This window comes from Scatophagus argus, chromosome 9 (assembly GCF_020382885.2).
Source record: "Scatophagus argus isolate fScaArg1 chromosome 9, fScaArg1.pri, whole genome shotgun sequence".
NCBI lineage: Eukaryota > Metazoa > Chordata > Actinopteri > Scatophagidae > Scatophagus > Scatophagus argus.
The window spans coordinates 17424839-17445409 of record NC_058501.1 but is presented as its reverse complement, the minus strand read 5'-3'; the positions used below and the strand labels follow the sequence as shown (position 1 = coordinate 17445409).

At 41.3% G+C, this 20571-nt stretch overlaps 2 protein-coding genes across 5 annotated transcripts in view; both read right to left on the bottom strand.

The window, feature by feature from the left end:
- Nucleotides 1-1665, bottom strand: part of ddr1 (discoidin domain receptor tyrosine kinase 1) — a 38187-nt gene extending 36522 nt beyond the window's left edge. Inside the window, exon 1 of one of the 4 annotated variants that reach the window (XM_046399152.1) lies at nt 1186-1665. The gene's annotated coding sequence lies outside the window, so the exon portion shown is untranslated. The remainder of the gene's footprint in view (nt 1-1185) is intronic. The other 3 variants (XM_046399150.1, XM_046399149.1, XM_046399151.1) reach the window with 3 other exon arrangements.
- A 9380-nt stretch (nt 1666-11045) lies between these two features.
- Nucleotides 11046-20053, bottom strand: gnl1 (guanine nucleotide binding protein-like 1). Its single transcript, XM_046399191.1, has 12 exons — nt 19823-20053; nt 18701-18848; nt 18232-18368; nt 17959-18110; nt 16842-16913; nt 15912-16104; nt 15647-15745; nt 15320-15499; nt 14625-14803; nt 14117-14303; nt 13489-13629; nt 11046-13378 (listed from the first exon to the last, which is right to left on the bottom strand). The coding sequence occupies exons 1-12, from the start codon at nt 19893-19895 to the stop codon at nt 13113-13115; spliced, it is 1827 nt and encodes a 608-aa protein (XP_046255147.1). The 5' UTR covers nt 19896-20053; the 3' UTR covers nt 11046-13112.
- Nucleotides 20054-20571: the final 518 nt, after the last annotated feature.

The following is a 20571-nucleotide window of genomic DNA, read 5'->3' as shown; positions in this document are numbered from 1 at the left end:
TGCACAAACACACGGCAACAAGCTGGCAACAGCAACGCGAGCAATCACGCCCACATTTTCACCTCTCTCTGTCTGTCTCTTTCTGCCTTCCACATGTAAACAGAGACAAAGGGCTAAAATATGCAGTTTCTGCGTAACTGTTTCTTGATTTCAGCACCGTCACAATTAACAATCATTTATTGCACACATCACTGATTAACTCTCAACACCAGTTTCTACTGGATCACGAAAAGACAAAATGTGTATTCGATTCAAAGTCCAAATGTCTTGGCAGCTCCTCCGCAGACTCTGCAGAGTCTGAAAATGTTTTCTGTGTCAACACAGATTTTCTTTTCCAGTGCCAGCACACCCTGTGATGATCTCATGTGTTGGACTGATTAGTTCTTGAGGAAGAACCACCTCCTTCAAGGCCAGAGGTGAATGAAACCAGAGCTGATGGTCTTACAGGAGGTCACCTGTGGTGCTGCGAGGTCACGGGGTTAATGGTGGGTGTGATGACCACCACCTGGATGTGTGGAAATCATCCTGAACATTACAGCATTTTAATGGCCCATGCATCAGGGCATCTGCGTTTTTAAAGCTTGACATGCCAAGAAGAATTATTTTTGTTTAACTTGCGAGGTTTATGTGAATGAGGTGCGATGCAAAGCAAGTGAAGAAGGGGTTTTTACAGACTGCGAGGAAAGGAATGAGTGGTGACAATTTAACCAAACCCATGTGACAATTTGGGATTTCGTAAAGACTGGAAATGATGACTGGAACAAAATGATGGGCGCAAATTCGTCCATAGTCTGAATGTTTTTCTCTGCTGCCAAGGACCCACATTTAGCAAGCTGTCAAACAGCACAGTTTGCAACGAGTCGGGACCATGATGTACACTGTCCGGATATTTCAGTCAGTAAATACCACGATGTATCTGCCACACAAACGCTCAGAGACCCCGGGCGCAACGTTACACCTCACATGGGTTTCCCAGCAGCCCGTGGCCGGCGTCCAGAGCTGCCGTGCCTGCCTCACACCGAGACTTTCAGACGCCAAGCCACAGAAGAGCGGCAGACAGACACACAGACAGTCAGCTGGAAATATCCGTTGCAATATTATTATTACAGTCGCTTGTTATGGAGTAGGGTGCCCGGAGAGGAAACGCGCGAAGCATTTGAAGGAGTTTGTCAGTCGGCTACTTACCTAAAATACGCGCAGAAGTGCGCTATGACAGCAGTCCAAACTTTTAGATGAAGTCTGGTTGAGAAGATCAGTCTGAAGATATGCTTTGCTCCGAATAAGTCCACTGAAAAATCCAAACGGTGCTGTGGAGCAGTTGTTGCGTTTGGTGAACGACCGCAAAAAACAACAAATTTATCTGAATTAGCTGAACGCCCCGGCTGATATCAGACCAGTAGTCTGACTTTTACTTGACTCCCTTCGTTTGAATAGTTGCAAAACTTGTCAACAAAGAATGAAATTTTTTTATTAGAAACAGCAACAGACCGCCCAGGGTCGGTGCACTCCGGCCCCTCTCCGAATGTGAGCCCCGCTGCGTCTCTCCAACCTCAGTCCGGGATCCACAGCCGGGCCAGCAGGCGCCACCAGGTGCTCATTTACATGACTGCACCGGCTGTGTCCAATCACAGCTCCGAGCAAGGTGTCTGATTGAATATTCAAGCATGCACGGCATCCAATCAGAGCTCCCTGTGGGCGGGCGCTGTGACCTCAACAACACTGGAGAATGAAATTTGGAGCCTTTGGGGGCAATGCGAGTTTCTTTGTTACAGCAACTGGGGAATATGACATCTGATACAGCAACATGCACAGTGCGCTCACCTTGTTAACCCTTTGCATGTAAGAAAATATCACTCTGCTGTTTTAAAACGGATTGTTTGGCAATGTAAACTTGTAAACTCCTGGAATTATCTGCTTTTGCTCTCAGCATCTGGCATGGGCCATTTAATGTGAACCCACAACACTCTGGCTTGGTATTTACCTCTGAGGGAAACTTTATTACAGAGTATTGGTCATGTAACTGTATACCATTACTGCCCCTGGGCTATAATGAGTCCGATTGAAGGGTCTGCAGTAAAACACAGCAAAGGAGCGGGGACAAGGAGAGTTGTTGATATGGGACCCCGAGGCAAAGTGTGAGATGGGAATTCATGTTTTAAGAAAGCCATGTGTGTGTGCGTGTGTGTGTGTTTACGCTGAATTACATCAAAAGTGGATCTAGTCAGGCACATAGTTAAAAGGCTGTGCAGCACAGCAGTTACAATATGTGTTGGTACTCGCCTGGCTCACTGAGAGGAGGGAAACTTTAGCTGGTGCTCAATCAGCAGCGAGGGACAATAAAGGTCATTTAACAGACTCTAAGCTCCACCTTGGATAAACATGGAAGAGGAACGCTGATACACTCTTCTCCTTTGTGTGTGTAGTATAATACTATCTCTCTCTGTGTGTGTGTGTGTGTGTGTGTGTCTGAGAGAGAGAAAGTTTCAACTTGCATAAGTTCAGATGAGCTCACATTTTTGTCAGTGAGTGAAATGTTTTTCCATTGAAGTAAAGTCAGATTCGTGCTATGTTGTACATTTTAGAAGGTACCCTTTTCACTCGACTACATTCATTTAACATCTACTGCTTAGTTTTCAGATTAAAGTTTCACACATTAAACATATGATCCCTTTATAAAATTCACTAGTATACGAAAGCAGCTCCACCTGCTACAACACTCATTGCATGAATGTGTGTGTGTGTGTTTATGCTTGGAACTAATGTGTGTTATTTAAGCAGATATTTTTTATTATGATAAAAAAAATCTAATAAAACATAATCATAAAATATAACAAAAAAGATACATGAGCTGCTTGTGTATGTACACAAATACTTAATATTTTCTGTTTGTTGATCAATTCTCCATAGGGTATTAATTTCTACAACCTTAAGCTTGAGTTTTTTTCTTTGTTTCTGCCAGGCCACCTTTACTCTGATCCACCCCCACCCCCCACCCCCACCCCCCAGTCCCTCCACATCCCCATCCTCACCCCTTCACCCTCCCTCCATGTCTTTCCACATTTCCTTGCGTTTGTAAAGACTTTAGCTGAACTTTCATCTGCCGTGGCCTCATTCTCTCTGCATATCATTAACATTCTCTCACCACGTTTTAATTCAGAGCTAAACCAAACCAAATCACAAATCTCTCTTTGTGTTTAATGGTTAAGCTCCCCTCCTCCATTCCTGTGCATACAAAACTAATGTTGTGAGCAGAGTTGTATTTTGTTTAGCTGCGATGTGATCATGATTTATTCATGTTCTCTGGTTCAGTGGAGTCTGCTTCATAAAGGTTTCCTCTCTAAACTTTGTTTTCCAATAATTCTAAGCAAATAAAAAAAGGGTGATCAAGAAATAACTGGGGATATTTGGGAGTTATTATCAGTGACGTTCACCCGCAAAATATTAACTGATTTACTGAAATTGTCCTGCTGATGAGCACAGTAATGTTCAGTTCTTGTTCTCTCACTCCCCAGAGCCTTTTCACTTTTCTTTTCAGCCATTTCTGTTGTGCACGTCGTCCAACTGGCTCTGCTTTGTTCGTTGTCTGGGCAACTGCAAGTCCCCTGGCAGAAATAATGACCTTTTTCAGCATTATTTCCTTTCTACCCCGTGCCTCCACTCTCCTATTCTTTTTGTGTCTCACTTTCTCTTTGCCCTGATCCTTTTTTCACATTTTTTTTCTCAGTTTTTCCACAGAATATGCTCAGTCCCTCCATAGAGTTTTGGTTTGTTCTCACTAAACGCCCCTCCTCTCCCTCCTACCTCTCCACTCATTCTTGCTTTGAGTGAAAACCAGTGGAGCATAAAAAGCAGGTCTGATCCTGTGAGGAATTCACGCGGAGAGAGAGAGAGAGAGAGAGAGAGAGAGAGAGAGAGAGAGAGAGAGAGAGAGAGAGGGGACATAAAGAAAGAAGTTCAAGTTATATTATACTTTTGAGTCAGCGAGAGTGAAAAAAACCATTTGGTGCAATAGGTAAACAAAGATAAAGAAAAGTTGCCCGAAACATTATTAGCCAAGAAGAATAGCAACGCAGTGGCCAGAATAAATGTTGGCAGTGTGTTGAACTGATAGAGGGGGCTCTCACTAGAGAGAAAAGTGTGTGGAAAGTTAAAATAAAGTCTTTCCTTTTTAAATATATATATATATATATTGCATTCAGTAGAAAATTACTATTTTCATCCAAAGTTTGTATTCAGGAGGGATGACAGATGATCTATTGCCTTGTCATTTTGAATATGCAGCTCGAATTTATCTCCTCTCTGACATCACTTCAGCCAAAAAACACAAAACATCTGAGTTAGAAATGGAAGTGTTCAACCCAAAGGCACGAGACAACACACACACACACACACACACACACACACACGCAGGCAGCCTGTCCACCCCCTGTCATGGTCTGACAGCTGTGCGGGGCTGCAGGATTCGGACAACACAGATCAGTTGCAGAATGCGAGGATTGCAGTGTGCTGGGAACCGGCATAAAACCGCATACCAAGCATACTACCCTTCGAAACATCATCGCCTCTGTCTTTTCACCGAGAACATCCAAAACCAGTAAATTTGTAATGGTCAAAGAAACTCTTAGAGAGCCCCAGAGCTCCTTTTTCTACCAAATACCTTCTTTTTTCTCGTGCTTGTGTGACTTCAGGTCCATGTTTGGTTTGAACATACATGTATGCGTGTGTGAGACTGTCCATACGTGTGTCTGTGAAAATGTACATTTCTGCATGCACCCCTGTGCCCCCTCTCCTAATGTCTGTTTACTGTGATTTGTCTGTGCTCTGTCAGTATCAGTGTAACAGGCCTGAGGCAGGTTGTATTTGATTGGCCCCTGGAGAGGATTGGGAGGTGTCAGGGGGTCAGAGGTCAGTGTCTGCCCCATGGGTGGGGGTTCTTGGCTGGGAGGTCGGCGTGTGCACCACAGCCTTTTAGTTCTCTCTTTAGGTGTTCAGTGAGGAAAACGTTGGTGTCAGATCCTCTCACTTTCCACAGAGCTCTCTGCCTTTTCTGCCGTCTCTGTTTGAGTCCTGCTTCCTGTTTCCGTTAGTGGTTTTCAAGATTGTTGATAAAGTGTCTTATCAAGATTAAAAGTCATGCTGGCAGCTCTTTGAAGCTGTCCCAATGCCATAAAATACATAATTGAACAATTGTGACCTGAAGATAATTCACCCTGAGGTGGATGTGTATGTGTAATGACTGTAACATGACATTTCAAACAAAACCACAAATGTTGGCTTTGGAGGCAAAGTCAGGGGATCATATAAATCATCCATCACCTGTGAACCATGAATGTCAAATTGTGCAAAATCCCGTGGCGATGCATTCAAAGGTATTTGAGATATTTCAGAGAGGACCAAAGTGTGACAAATACTGTCCTCCTAGCATGTTGTCGCCTTCATTTAAAGTCTTGATTCAGACGTTTGAAGTGTTATCATCCTGTCGCAAAAGGACTTTGAAGATCCTCCTGTGATTTGATTTAATGTTTTTCAATGATCTTGCAAGAGGAAATGACACTCTTTGGAATAATTGTTTTTTTTTTTCTTCACTTTTTTGTAACCAAACAATACTTATAGACATAGGAAAGTGCTTAGTGTAGCAGATTAATTTAGCTGTCTGACACCATGCAGACTCTTTCAAAGATAGAAGTGTCTGAGGGACAAATCCTATCCTGCCTGAAGTGTCCTTGAGATCATGCAGCTGGATGTATGTGTGTGTGTGAAGTGCGATGAGCTCCTTGTTGTCAGCAGAATGTGGGGAGAAAGGGTGAGGTGGGACGGAGGTGGAGGGGAGGTGGGATTGTCGGGTGGTGTTCCAGATGACCCCTCACATAGTCAGAAGTCCCGGGAGACCCTCTCAGCTGTAGCGGCGCACTTGTGCCTCCTTTTCCTCGTAGTTGGAGGTTTGGGGGGGGGGGGGGGTGTTACAGACCCTTTATGGGTGTCAGGTTTCTCTTCTCCCTCAGAAATCCCCTGCCATTCATTTGTACACACACACTCATCTGACAGTGTGGAGGGCTACAGCCTCTGCTATGGCATTTGGGAGGCTCCTCTACAACTGTTGCCTTCTGTTCAAACTGTCCCTCCAGCCCCTCTTGGATTTTTCTTCCCTCTTCCTTACCCCTTCCCTTCCCTCCTCTCCTCACCTGTCTCAACCAGCCGTTGAATGAATGGCCTCCCTTTCTTCTTCAATCTCTCTGCGTTGCTAACAATAGAGCTTTGGGAATTGTTCGCTATAACCACCATCAGATGTGCTCTGATCTTCTTTGTCTGGCCCTCCACCCTACTGTCTTTACCAATTACATGTTTGTCCTTTCCACACCCCTGGTCTTTAGCTCAGACAGCCACGTCATGTTCCCAGGGCCTGTGTGTATGTGTGTGTAAATACATATAATTAAAGCTATGCTTTAATTACCTTAAATAATATTCAAATTGGCCAAAGCTCAAGGGAGGAAAAACACCTCAGCTAATGTACTGGAGTAATTCTGAACACCTGATCTGTCTGATCTGCTTCCCGTCTCCCCTCGTGGATCTCAAACTCCCTCACTTTTATGAAACTTTCAGGCCAACTGTTGCTGGCTCCTTCCAGTGAGAGTGAATGTTGTGGTGGATTGGAAGGCAGTGAGGATGGGGTGGGTGAGGAGGATGAGGAGGATGGTTGGGGGGCAGCGGGGGGCGGGGTGGTCGACTCAGAGTGCGAATGAGTGCCATTGCAATGCTGTGAGAGGTGGTGCTAAAAATACCTATTGACACATGGGTTCCAACTCACAAACAGGGTCACAGACAAACACACAAGGAAGGCACCAAAGAGGTCTCATTCATGCACCACCAGGCAGAGAAACAGCACAGAAAGACACACATACTTATGAAAAATATGCACACACATATGAATGTAATATCTGAGATACATAAAGCCACCACTATTTACACTAAAAGTGAACTATAAAAAACCGAATCCCTCTGAATTTGCACTGGCAGTGCTTTGTGTTGTAGAGAGCAGGACCTTTCCACACTCAGACTACAAGTCCTCTGAACAAACAAACCCAGCTGCCATACTGTGACCCTCTGCAGGGGAAATATGGAAAGACTGCTATGTACACATCATGTTGAATACTTGCTGTGGCAAATATTGTTTCTGAGTTTACCACACGATGACATGCTGGTACAGTTTGCCAAGCGCTGATGCCCTGAAGAAAAGAAACGCTGTTTTTTTTACACTGTAATCAGTTTTCAGATCGCAAAATATGGGTGTGGCAATCACCTAAGTTCCTTTGCAACAGTGTTGTGTTTACAGTGCTTTGCCTGGTAAAGAAAGATTTGACCTGAAGCTACCTTATTATACCAGATTTATGCCATCATGGCCATAGCTAGATGCGCCCAGATAGACACAAGTGAAGATAAGAACTACTTCCTGTTAAGTAGTTTAGTTAACTTTTTAGTAGTAGGAGGCTACAAGCCAAGAAAGGCTTTTATAAGGTTCTTTATAAACTCATGATATGTTGTTTCAGGCTGAAATGTAATTAGTAACTATAAAAAGGAAAACAAAAAGAATGTCAACCTGAAATGAAGGAGCATAAAATAGAAACACTCATGTACCTCAATATTGTACCTTTGTGTAGTACTTGAGTAAATGTACTTAGTTGCCTTTTCCCATTGCAGATGATTTTAGTCAAAACCAACATCAGAAGAAGCTGGGGAGGTCATCCGACCTTCAGGGTTGATGCTTCGTCACCCCCTGCTGTGCTGCTGAGCACCAGGAAGCTGACTCAAGAGACAACTGCCCAAGCTGTAAATCAGTGTGTGTGTGTGTGTGTGTGTGTGTGTGTGTGTGTGTGTGTGTGTTTCTGTGGGTGTGTGTGGTCTCCGTATGAGAGTAAAAAGTATGAGACTCTGCTAACATAGCATAATACCGATTTCTGGCACAACCTCGCCTACTCCAAGGTGCATTTAAAAATTGCCTGATGAGGCCCAGAAACACTGCAGATAAATGCAGATAGTGACTGCATTCAGGCCGATCTGTGTGAATGACAGAAATGGACCTTGATCAGTGGTGAAAAGAACCTGTCCTCAAACGTTCTGTGCTTAAGTACAATTTTATGGCATTTCTGCTTAACACGCATATTTTCATTTTCTGTCACTTTACAGTTCAACTCCACTACATCTCAGAGGAAAATATTGCACTTCTCATTCCACTTATTTAACAGCTGGATTTACTAGTTAATTAACAAGGTAAGATTTTATATAAAAGAACATATGATAAGCTCATAAAATCTAATGTTGTACAAAAGATTTAAGTGGTTGAGGCCACCTGTCAGGTTTCAGATGTCTGAGCGGTTAGCAGTTCCACCAAAAGGGAAATTTCATCTCTAAATGCAGAGCCAATCAGAAGGCTCTTCTCTTCTCTTCTCTTCTCTCGATTAATCATCTCACTGTCCCTGAGATTTATCTTGTGAACTCTTTGGAAAGGTCCGACTCCTTTGTTGGAAACCTCTGAACAAAACAATCTCACTGTACACAAAGCAGTTAGCTCTAACCTTTACTTGCAACACAGTAACGTATTACACAATATTACTGCACATACACACCCTAAGAGGCTTGTGCACAATCAGCTTGGTGCACCTGACTATTAACTGCTGCACAGACTCACATTAATGCTGGCTTTGATAGCCCTCTAGTGACCACAGAGGTGAACCCGCCAGTTGAGATACAGAACCATAATTTACTATAATGACTTAATGTGGTTTAGATATTTCCAACTGGGACACTGGGACATTTGATTTTAGCTTTTTTTGTCTTGAAGTGAAACACTAACACACTAGTGGCTTTTGTTTTGTTTAACAACTCACCTGTGCGAGCGCATGTGTGTGTGTGTGTGTGTCTGCAGCACTCAAGGCAACGTATAAACCAGACTAATGAATTTCTCTGCTCTGCTTATGCTCTGCTCCACCTTCCCATGTGAAACTAATTCATTACTCCCCAGTCTCACCAACATGTTAGCTGGGGTCACGTAAAGAGCAACTATGGGGCAAATAAAGGTGTGGGTGGGGGTCCCCCACAACAACCTGATTGCGTCATGAGAAAGAATTGCAAGAAAAAAAAAAGATTAAATTCGAACCACATGGGCATTATAGGCGTAACTGATGCTGGCAGCAAAGACATTCAGCACAGCAGAATTTAATTAACAGTTTTGAAATTTATGGTGTCATGCTCCAGTAAATCCAGCCCAGTCTCATAACGTGTTGGTAAATCTGGGGCCTTTGTCTGGCTGTAATTACAGCCATACAAGTTTGCGGGCCACAACATAGTTAGAGCTCTAGCTGGGGAAATTAAGCAGCTCATGGCTCCAGCTGCAAATCGGAAACACTTCCAGATTATTCCTCTCTTCCCCATTCTGAGTTTATCTAGTCAGCAAATAGCATCTCTCAGTATCATACACGTTGGCGCTGCATCCAAATTATGAAAGATGAGGGGATTTCCACCCTCTCCCATCCCTTAAATAATGATTATGGCAGTTCTCGGTGGTGATTATCGTTGCGCTGTCTCAGTTCACCCGTGAATGGTGCCCAAAGGGGTCACAATAACCATAATGAGGTAATGGCTGCAGCCAAATTTTCTCTGACAAGAGAAATGGATAGGCGTCAGGAGAGTGAATAATTTGACAAACACTGTCAATACAGTCATCACATAATGACGGCGACATGCAGCACTCAAATGACATAAGCTCAGGAACGTTTTTCAAATTTCTAACACATGAGAATAGAAATAATTTTATTAGAAGCTGTGAGAGGTGATAATTTATTCCATATGCTCCACAGTTAATAAAAGCAGTGCCGCAGTGGACAGCGCTTGGGGTTATGTTTTATCGTTCGAGCCACTTTCTTCCTCCCATGCATATCCTGCTTTTATTAAATGTAGTCATGTAAGACACACAGTGGATTTAAAATGAAATTTGAAGTGCTTTGATAAATAAATATGGTTATTATAAAACCAGACCCACAAAGTAGCTGTAGCACTTTCAAGAGACTTGGATCATCTTTGCTTTCTCTTTGAAGGGGATCAGACACCTCTTAAGAGAGCAAATAAATCACATACTCTGTATTACAGGCATTTCATATTATAAAATATGTTATTCAGATAATTTTTTATGCAATTTTCAAGGGCATTGCAGAAGCTAGTGGGTTTTAATACTGCACTATGCATTCATCCATTTTTATTCATGGCTCCCACGCAGGTTAGGTTGGAGTCGAGCGGTCCAAAGGCACCTCAGAGCTGCATGCATTGTTAAATAATCTCCATATGTGCAAATATTTAGCCAAACATGAGTTTTGTATGTAATTGAACAGCTCTATTTTTAAATCATTACACAGAGAGCTTGAGCTTGCTAATAACTCAAATTCATCCTTAATGATTCTGTAGCTTGGTGCATTTTATTTCATTTCATGCTTCCTGCTTCAAATATGACCATCTGGAAATTTACCAATTAAGCAGTTTGGGAGGACATTAATTAGACGAGTCTGGTGCAGTTCATCGTTTGTATCAGTAAATCTCATCACAGTAATTATCTGTCTTTGTTACTCATAAAAGAAAGTCCCCTGACTAATGACAAGACATCTTAAACCACAGAGCATTAACATCACCATGAGAATAAATGTATAACTCTGTGGGCCTATTTGGCATTCAGGCTGTATACTAAGAGTAATTCATCTGACAGAGATCATTCAGACATTCCCCAGTTGTCCATGTTGATCACAAATCTCTTTGTCAATTTGAAAACTTTGTCAATACATTTCGAGCTCACACTTCATTTGTTCACAGTTTAATTATGCGCATTTGAAATAAATGGGAGCTGGCATGGTGTGTGTTGTTTTTTTTAAATAAAACAAACAAACAAAAAGAGGGGTTTGTTATGGAAATATCTTTCCCTTATAATATATCTAATATTCTCATATAAGCCAAGTAGCTTAAGGACTTCTACAAATAAAATAAACGAACAGCCTCAGACACCTAAATGGTTAAGAGGATTATTTTTTTTTTATTGCAGAAAGCAGTCCAGTCATCGTTAGGCATACTAAGAATGAAATGAGGAATGCAGCCAATAGCCTGAACACACTTCAAGCCTTCACACTAAAGTTTCCAGATGCCGTCAGTTTTAGTATTTCCAAAAAACAAACAAACAAAAAAAAAATAAAATAAAATCCACATCAACACAACTGAAAGTCCATTGTGTGTCTAACAGCATGGTAGTGTTGAGTATCTGCTTTACACTGTACCAATGGCAGCGATGACACTTGGCTGCAGTGTGATGTATTACACAGTAACACAGCACTGTGCTCTCTTAGTGAACACATGAATGAGGTAAGACAACAGCACGCAGTAACACAGCACTCAGGATTGGAGCAGGACCATCACACGTCACAGAGAAAGAGAGACACGGCAGAAATACCATTATTCTAATTTCAACAGGAAATATGGCGGTGACGAACACAGAGAATCATCAGACCTTAAAGATCTGAAATTGACACTGAAGGCAGTGTCAAAGTCAGAGTTCATAAAACCAGCAATAGAGCAAAGATGGAGTGTGTCATGTTATTTATAATGATAGCAGATGGAAGCTAAGATGACCAGTCTCTCTTTCTATGTGGCTAAAATATCATCACATTTGGGAAATACTCTTATTGCGAGATCAGTATGAGTCTGTGGTACATTAAGTTTGAAGTTAGAGCCTGCAGGTGGTTGGTTTAGCTTAGCACAAACACTCGGGGAAAGAGCTTCTTTCTTTCCAAAAATAAGAAAGCCTGGCTGTTAGTATCTTTAAAAATCACTGATTAACACATTACATCTGGTTTGTTTAATGCGTACAAAAAACATAAACTGTAAAATGACAGAGTCAGAGTAGTTACCATACCTGGTCAGGCACATAACTCCACTGTAAAACATGTCATTTTTACACTTTGGTATTTGTACGGCTGAAATAAACAAGACACAATGTCGTAATTAGTGATCTGGCTGTGGTAGGCAGTTGTTGTTGCCTTTCTACACATACAGGCCATTTGTTTCCAGCCTTTGTGCTAAGCTAAACAACATGCTGAACCATTCCTGTAACTGATTTTCAAGCTGTCTTTGTTGGATCGAATGCATCGTGCTGCTATTAGCATATAAAATCCTGCTCGAAATACCGTAGATCTCCATCAGGATTAAAGTATCATTTTTGTAGTAGTTAAAACACTACAGGTTAAATTCCTGAAACAGCTTTGCCCAGCAATAAATGATTAAACTCCTCAAACCCCCATTTCCGATTTATTTATTTTTATCTGTTGATGACTGTGGAGGAACAAACCAAATAAAATATCATTTTCACAGCCATAATACTGGTAACTGTAAGAGTGTGTCTAAAATGCCTGTTTTAGTCATTTGACTTTACTAGTCTAATATCTCCCATATCTCAACCCACAGTCTTTCAACAGCGTTGTGACAAGCGGTGGTCTATAAAGAAGATTTAGACTTATGTTCTTAATTCTCAAGCTACTCTGAGAGCCAAAAGGCTGCTCCAGTGAATGACATCATATCGACAGTGCTTCTGAGTAGTTTTATCATTCTTTCCTGAACTTTGGCATCTCAGCTGTCAAAGTCACTTATCAGTGAAGAGACAAAAAACCAATTTGGTAGATTATTCCAGGCTGAGGAAGTTACTTTGTTCATTTGTTGCTGAGAACTACATGCAAAAAAAGAGGAAAGATTAAATCAAACCAAACCAATCTCATTCATAGAAGCAATGCTTAAGAATAAGCTTCATGGATGAACAAGCAGAGCAGAGGCACAGTATGGAATAAGTGAATATGCTCTGTATATTATAGGGAGAAGGAAACAGGGTCAAGCAACAAAAGATCCCAGTGAATTCAATCAATTAGAGGTGATCATGTAATTACATGAGGAGTAAAAGTACAAGAGAAAATTAGAAGGAATGCAGATTTAGGGAAAATAAGGAATGAAAATTTCACTGAGGCAAACAGGGAAAAGTTAGGGATGAAGAACAACTTAAATCTTCCAGCTCGCCCCCCCCACCCCCCTCGCATTTATCACTCACACTCATTTTCCCGCAGGACATTGTACATATTGACAGTAAAGCCGGATGACTTATGGTCCTCCTGTCGTGGACGTCCAAACCCCTCATCTTCATCATCTCCATCCTCGTCGTCGTCTGCATCCCGGTCTCTCTCTTCCTCTGGCTCAGTGCTGGACTCTCCATCCTCGTCATCGTCCCTCTCTCCTGTTCCTTCCTCCTCTGTCGTCCTTCCTTGAAGAGCCATAATCTCTGGCAAGTCTGGGTGATTTTCCCAATGCTCTACAGACCATAGATAATCCCAAAAATAAATGAATTCTACCCACCTGTCGTTTCAACTTCTCAAATACACTTCAAGCTGAAATGATGAGTCATGGAAGAAACTCTCTTACCTCTCAGGCAGCTGTAGCCAGGTGGTCTTAAGCATAAGCACAGTCTGCCATCGATTGCCAACCGCAGCAGACTGTTAGCTGCACGATAAACATCATTACGAGCCGCTTTTGCTGTCTTATAGCCTCTCCTCTCTGCCCAAGCTAAAGATTGAAGAGATGGAAAGAGCGAGAGCATTTTAATGACAGGTCATAGCGACTGCGTAAGTAAGTATGAGTGGTAATTAAAAAAAAGCCTTGTTATTATCTTTTTTTCACAGAGCTAACAAACTAAAGCAAACAAAACAAACTCAACGAAAACAAAAATCTCAAAAACAAACTGATTATACAAAAAAGCAATTCAAGTGAGCTTGATAAAGCTTATTCCTCTCCGCCGTGGGCCTCAACTCAAGTACAAAAACACCTCAATACACATTTCAAATTACTATGAACATTGGAAGATGAGCTTGGGTGCAGACAGGCCAAGGGAATCAGAAGGTGCTGAGAGACAGACTAATAGTTTAGTTGGTTTTAGTTTTGCTAAGAAAGGGCCATGACTTGGGTGACTCTTTAGAGAAGCCGGCCATTTGCCTCTGTGCACACATGATTCCCAAAGTCTTTAAAGACACAACAAATTAAAAAATAGGCTTACCCTCACACACATCCCATGCAGTCCAGCTGAGCTCTTCAGACCCCTGGTTTCCTTGGTGAGGCTCGTCCTCCAGCAAACTGGGATGTTTGAGCTTCAGCACGGACAGGAAAGAAGTCCTTTCGCACAGATAACCAACAGAGCTGTAGGGCTCCTGCAGCTGAGACACTGGGTAGATGCCTGCCAGAATCTAGAGAAAATAAAACAGGCGGAAATATAAAAGACTAAAGGGAGAAGGAAAAGATCAATAGGATAATTCAAAGAGAAATAATTTCCGAAAATGGCAAGACGGTATTCAAACACAGTTTGAAAAGTTGAACAGCCATCACACAAAACGTTGGAATTCATCAGGAGCTTTTCAAAAATAACAAGTGGGAATGTATAAAATCAATAATACATTTCCCCAGAGAATGTGTGAGTGTGCCATTCACAATTAAGTTTCTACTGAGCCTAAACAGGCAACCAACAAAAAGTCACATCTCCTCTAAAGTACTCAGAAGTGAGCTTGTACCTGTAACTGCTTATCGACACGAGAGGGGAAAACCAGTCCAGGGCAGTCGCAGAGTTTGACTGTCGGGGTGAGGTAGTACGTCTGGAAGTATTTGGTGTGGCCTGGGGTTCGAGATACACTCACCACCTTCCTCCCCACCAGGCTGTTTATAACAGAAGACTTACCAACATTTGGAAAGCCTGGAGGGAAAAAAAGGACGGTTTTAAGATCTTTAATATACACAAATTATGTTCCTAATTGGGTTTGGTAACACCAACCTGGAACTGATTTATTTAATTTTGATAGTACAGTACATTTTAGACAGGAAGACAGAGATTTGCTTTATATGCACACATTTTTCAGATCATAGCAGATTAAATTACTGAGATTATCAAGAGAAAAGAACATTCAACAGGTCCAAGCAAGGGATAAAGTGGACCATGTTTTCTTTCCAAATCACATTAAAGTAAAATGATATTGAGTTCATAGACAACCTTAGAGTTATAACTCTTATAACTCTAACTCTATCGTCTAGTCCATCAGAGAGAAAGGTGCTCTGATAAAATACTGACCAATCCCTTTTGAGAAGTTACTTGGAATCTTCTATATTTTCTTTGAATAAGATTTTCGCTGCAAGGTTTTGTTTTGGAATAATTTTAAGAAACTGAATCTGGCTACAGGGTTCACTTTCTTAGTGAAAACTCAGATATACATACCTATGCAGCCCAGTGTGAGAACCCCATCTTTGTACAGCTCCTGCGATGGGCTGTCCATGTCCATAGTACTGTCACTATGATGCTCCATCAGTACCGACTCTCCTTCATCTGGTCGCTCGCCATCCAGTTGCTCGGCAACAGCATCTCTTTGAATCTTCTGCTCCCAGCTGGATAGGTCAACTTTGAAAACGAGAGGAAACACTTAAAAAGTTCAACACCAATGTGCAGATACTAAGAGACAAGTTCGCACAGTGGACTGACTGAGATGCCTATGTTATCATCGCTTTATTACAGTATACAAGATTGTGAAAGTGGAAAGATGCCTACCTCTCCCTGCTGTGATCTCCTGACAGGCCTTCAGGATATCTATAGGACCTCCAGCTTGACTCCAGCCAGCTTTCCTCCTCATCCTCTTCTTTTGGAGCACTAAAAGCCAGCAGACAAGACTGTTATTCTCATTTCAACAGCAACCAGTCAGGTGATGCTGCACTCAAACAAATTCACTGAATGGTAGGCTTCAATGTCCATCTGAGGTCCACTTCTTATCTCACCAACCAAACCTATCACCCATCTGCTCTTCCGATCACCTCACCTGTGCTGTAGGGTTGTCCAGGGTGAGAGGTGAAGCACACTATTTGCAGATGGGGGAACTGGGACATCATATAGTGTTTCCAGGATATCACCAGTGGAGGAGGACACAGGTCAATTTTGTTTAACACCAGGACCACCTGCTTCTGGAGATCTCCTGTGATGTAGTGGTAAAGGGCTGGAGGGAACTGCAGCACCTGAGTGGATTTATATGAGCATAACCCTTGTTAAAACAGTAACTGTAGCCTATTAAATAAGTAAACCATTATAACATATAGACATTAATAGAAACGAGATGAGTGAACCTACTGTGCTGTTTTTAACTTCACATTAATTCACTTTCACATAAAGTATATCTGGCTTGTTAGAAGTTAGAATAACTGTGTCAGGAGCTGAAGTCTTATAATTAGAACCAAAAACTGGGTTTAATTTTAACTTGGAATCAAATGGCACTGACACATCTTGTACACAGCATAACATTTAATGCAACCAGTTCCCCTGGGTTTATAAAGAAAACTACAACAATGTAACAATACTAACAGATTTAATGAGACACTTGTGAAGGAAAACAAAAGTTCATCGTGAAACACTGTTAAACTGAGCTGCTAATACAAAGGTCACATTTCAAACAGTCTGGGCTACAATTTCATCAAGCTATAAAGCAATGTCTTTTTTCTTCGTGTCTAAATCAACTCACCAACATGTATTTTTAAATTTTTACTTTTATTTAGACATATTTAAAGGTACAGAAATATACACATGGCATCCCTTATAATATGGGCAAATATTTTGGGTGTCCTACTTGTTAAAATATGACAGATTTGAAAATGTGTCAGGTATATAAACTGATCAGTCATCCAGATGGACGATGGCTATGTCTCCATCTAGTGGTATGATCCATCCTGCAGGCTTTTGCTAATACAAGATTACCTACCGGGTGCCTGATGTCGACAATGAGCAGGATGACGTCTGACATTTCCAATACTCTCCACAGCTGTCTCCATGTCTAACAGGAAAAAAAATGGAGTGGGAATTAAGGTGAGTTTTAATGCTGTAAAGTAATGTCTCTGAATGCACAATTTCTGATCCCATTAAGCATGACAAGGGTGCGAGGTTATGACCATTTAAAACTACTTTAAGATAATATATATAATTCCGTTTCAAACAACGCTCCATTCTGATACTAAAAAATGATATCCAGTCCAACATGCACAACCACCTGTTCAAACAACGTAGTATGTGTGTGATTCTGCCATCATTTTTATCCGCAGCTCCACTTAAAAAGCCATCATCTTCAGATTACTGAGAGTCATTTATCACACCACCGGCTGCTCAACGTCTGCTTCCACTGTGATATGCCTCGTGAGTTCAACCCACGCTTTGAAATTAGCAATATCACCGCATGTACAATGGTACTATGTCTCCAGTGGAAAATAGGAGACAATACACAGGTATGTCATAAAACTCTTACATATCCCTGCATGATACAAGTTATCCATAATGAAATATTCAGTCTGTGGTACATCATGGCAACTCATTAACAAGTTGGATTACTTCATGCTGTTTTCTGTCTGTTGTCAAAGGGGTTGACAGGGTTGAAACTATGCAATACTCCTTTTGGACAGAAAATGTATAGGCAGTGTGTTAAGCCTGCTAACTCTCCACCATTTCAGCTTCAGATGCATTTCTCACCTAACACCATGTTTACTGTCAGGAATACACTCTGCCTTGGATGCTAAAAAAAAGTAAGCTTCATCTCTGGGCATAACAGTAATTTTCCCCACATTAGAAAGCTAATTATCTCAGCTATAGCATTCATGAAAGTGGGACAGAAGGAGGGACATAGGGGTGAATGGACGAAAAGACAGTGAAGAAATATGATGACTCTGGCCACACTTGCTGCCAGTGAGGAAGCATAAAATTTAAGCTGTGTCATTCTGCGCAACACCTGGCCAAATAATAGTTGATAAAATAAATAAAAACCTCCAGGTCCAACCCTGTCATCTCGATTGTCAAAAAAGTCCTGAAAGCATATCAGTTAAGCACCTTACCTCTAGATTGTGCTCAAAGTGGCTGAGAGACCCAGGTGGATTCCTGGAGTGCAGGTCATCCAGGTAGTCTCTGTATGACTTCTCCTCTTTCCTCAACAGGTTCTCCCGCGTCATCTCATAATTCCAGGATGGTCGTCGTGGGAAACCAAGACCTGCCAGTGGATAATTAAGTTTCAGCGTGTCAAGCACTGACCCACTCCATTAACCTACTCTTCTCCTCTGATTGGCTTATTTTCAGGCTGTCATTTGAAAAACATTAAAAAACAGCCAGACCTTTGTCTGATGGGTAGATGTCATTGATGTTGATCTCAAGTTCTTTGTCTGAGACGGGCTGCAGCACCTTCTCCCTCGCCAGTTTCTTCCTTTTTTCCACTTCCTCTTTGCTCTCTTTCTCGAAGTGCAGTCGGAACCTGAGCAGAGGAGTGCGGGGGGTTGGGGGGTGTCAATAACTATGTGTCTAGCATGGAGTGGCTATACCTAAAAACTAATGACTTGAATCATTTTCAGAACATGCAAATTTCAAACATGAGCTATCTTTTCTAGATTTAACTTAACATCAAACACTAAAGAAACATACAGTATCAATTCTAGATGAGAACATGTTTGAGGTGTTCTCTTCTACCTGTGTGTTCAATACCTGACACCTTGTGCACAATGCGTGTTTATCTCATCAACATCTTTCACAATCTTTTCATTCTCTTTAAAAAAAGAGTGTGCATTAGTAATGATACTGAAAACTCACCTGTTGGGGTCATGTCTACCTTCTCTGCTGAAGGGCTGCTGATTTATCCTCCTAATATCTGTGGTCTCACTGTCTGAGGTGTCCGACTGTCTCTCTCCTCCTCGCTCCACACTGGCATTGCGGCTACTTGGCCCAGAACCTGTGTCACCTGGAGGCCAAGTGTAAAAGACAGGAATCACAGTCAAGGAAATTCATACATCTTGGAACAATGAACTTTCTTAAATCCAATACCAAAATCTACCCTTTTCCACTCACATTCCCTCTTACAGATATGGATATACTTCTGATCAGGTGTCCTCATCTAAGTGCCAAGCCAGGAGGTTTCAAATTGATTTGACAGCTTGATAACAAATGAATATTGACCCTTATGCACTTATGAACTTACTGAACACTGTATGATTTTGGTTAACAGCAGGCTAATTAAATTATTTAAATCTCCTTAACCTAAATTTAATTCCAAACTCTTTTCAAGATATCACAAATAAATTGACTTATAAAGATGTTGAGCAGATGATGGTTAAGGAACTTTATATGAGTGAACTGAGAAATAATAATTTTTGAAATGCAAGGAATATATAAAAATATATATATATTGTTAACTTTTTTCAAATGGTGTAAATCTAACTGCACAGACACGTTTTGGGAATAAATCCTGTTCTAGTACAAAACTTACTTTAAATTATATCAATCATACGAAACTATCATTACTGTTTTCTGATTCGATATTTATCTGTACATGACAGTACCAGTTACACTAACCTCGGCCTTAGCTAATGTGGCACTTCATCTTGTACTGATGAAGGCCAACAATCAAATGAAAATGCTATTTACGCTTCTTTAAATGTGCAAATCTGTGCTACCCTACTGTAACTTACAATTAACACTCGTCAGCTTGAAGGACAAGTTATATCACACTGCTTGTTATTACAGATCCCAAAAAGCAAACATGGCGGGTTGTAATACAGGATAGCTAATAAGCGGTACTTAAAAAACCTTCTTAAACCAACGCTACACAGACGCACAACTGTTCGCGCTCCACAGTTAGCTGGCTAGATAAGCTGTGATGCACCGTTAGCTAACAGCTAACGCTAGCATGGTAACGCTAACGGAAAATGTAGATACCTCTCTTTCTCTCCCGTTTGACTTGTAGCTGTTTCTTCTTCTGTTTGTTGCTAAATGGCTTTTTCCGGGGCATATTCAAAAATAGGCTGTGAATTTAATATCGCTGCGTACTGTGTACTGCTACCTATAGCTTGTCACACAGCTTTCTTGTTGACGTTATTTACATGGGTGAAGTTTCTCGACTCCTACACTTTTCTGTGACGCCATATCCACTGCAGACTGCAGAGAATTGTGGACTAGACCACGTTTCAGTGTTCACAAACTGCCCGAGTTTATATCTTTCTGGCTTCAGGTTATTTTGAATTTACTGAAAATCAGTTTAACGCAGAATAATCGATCTTACTCCGAGTATCATTACATACATGCATCAAATAAATATGTTGCCCAAACTGACAGTAAACCACCCCCCATCTTTAATGGTACAGTCCACTTTTGTAAACACCTCGAAATTTGCACATTCCAACAGAGCATACTTGCTTAAAACAATAAATATATCTAGGTGATCACAGAAGTATCTTCAGCATAAACGTCATCAAAACCATCTTGCATAACACAAATAAACATAGTGAGTTTTTTTGTCAATTTTTAGGTGCTGTCAATCTCAATTATTTTATTTTTTCTTGACAAAAGCAGAAGATATTTATTTACATGTAATGGAAGTGGAGCTGAAACAGTCAGTAAATCAGTCAACAGCTGGTTGGAAAATTAGTCACCAATCATGATAACTGATAAATGGTAAATATTCACAT

What these genes read in the sequence shown, in the direction of transcription:
- gnl1 (XM_046399191.1), bottom strand. Translation starts at nt 19,895, where the DNA reads ATGCCCCGGAAAAAGCCATTTAGCAACAAACAGAAGAAGAAACAGCTA. An exon ending in CATCTACCCATCAGACAAAG is followed by an intron (nt 18,111 to 18,231) that starts GTCTGGCTGTTT and finishes ATCCACTGGCAG; the next exon opens with GTCTTGGTTTCCCACGACGA. An exon ending in TGGCTACAGCTGCCTGAGAG is followed by an intron (nt 13,379 to 13,488) that starts GTAAGAGAGTTT and finishes TATGGTCTGTAG; the next exon opens with AGCATTGGGAAAATCACCCA.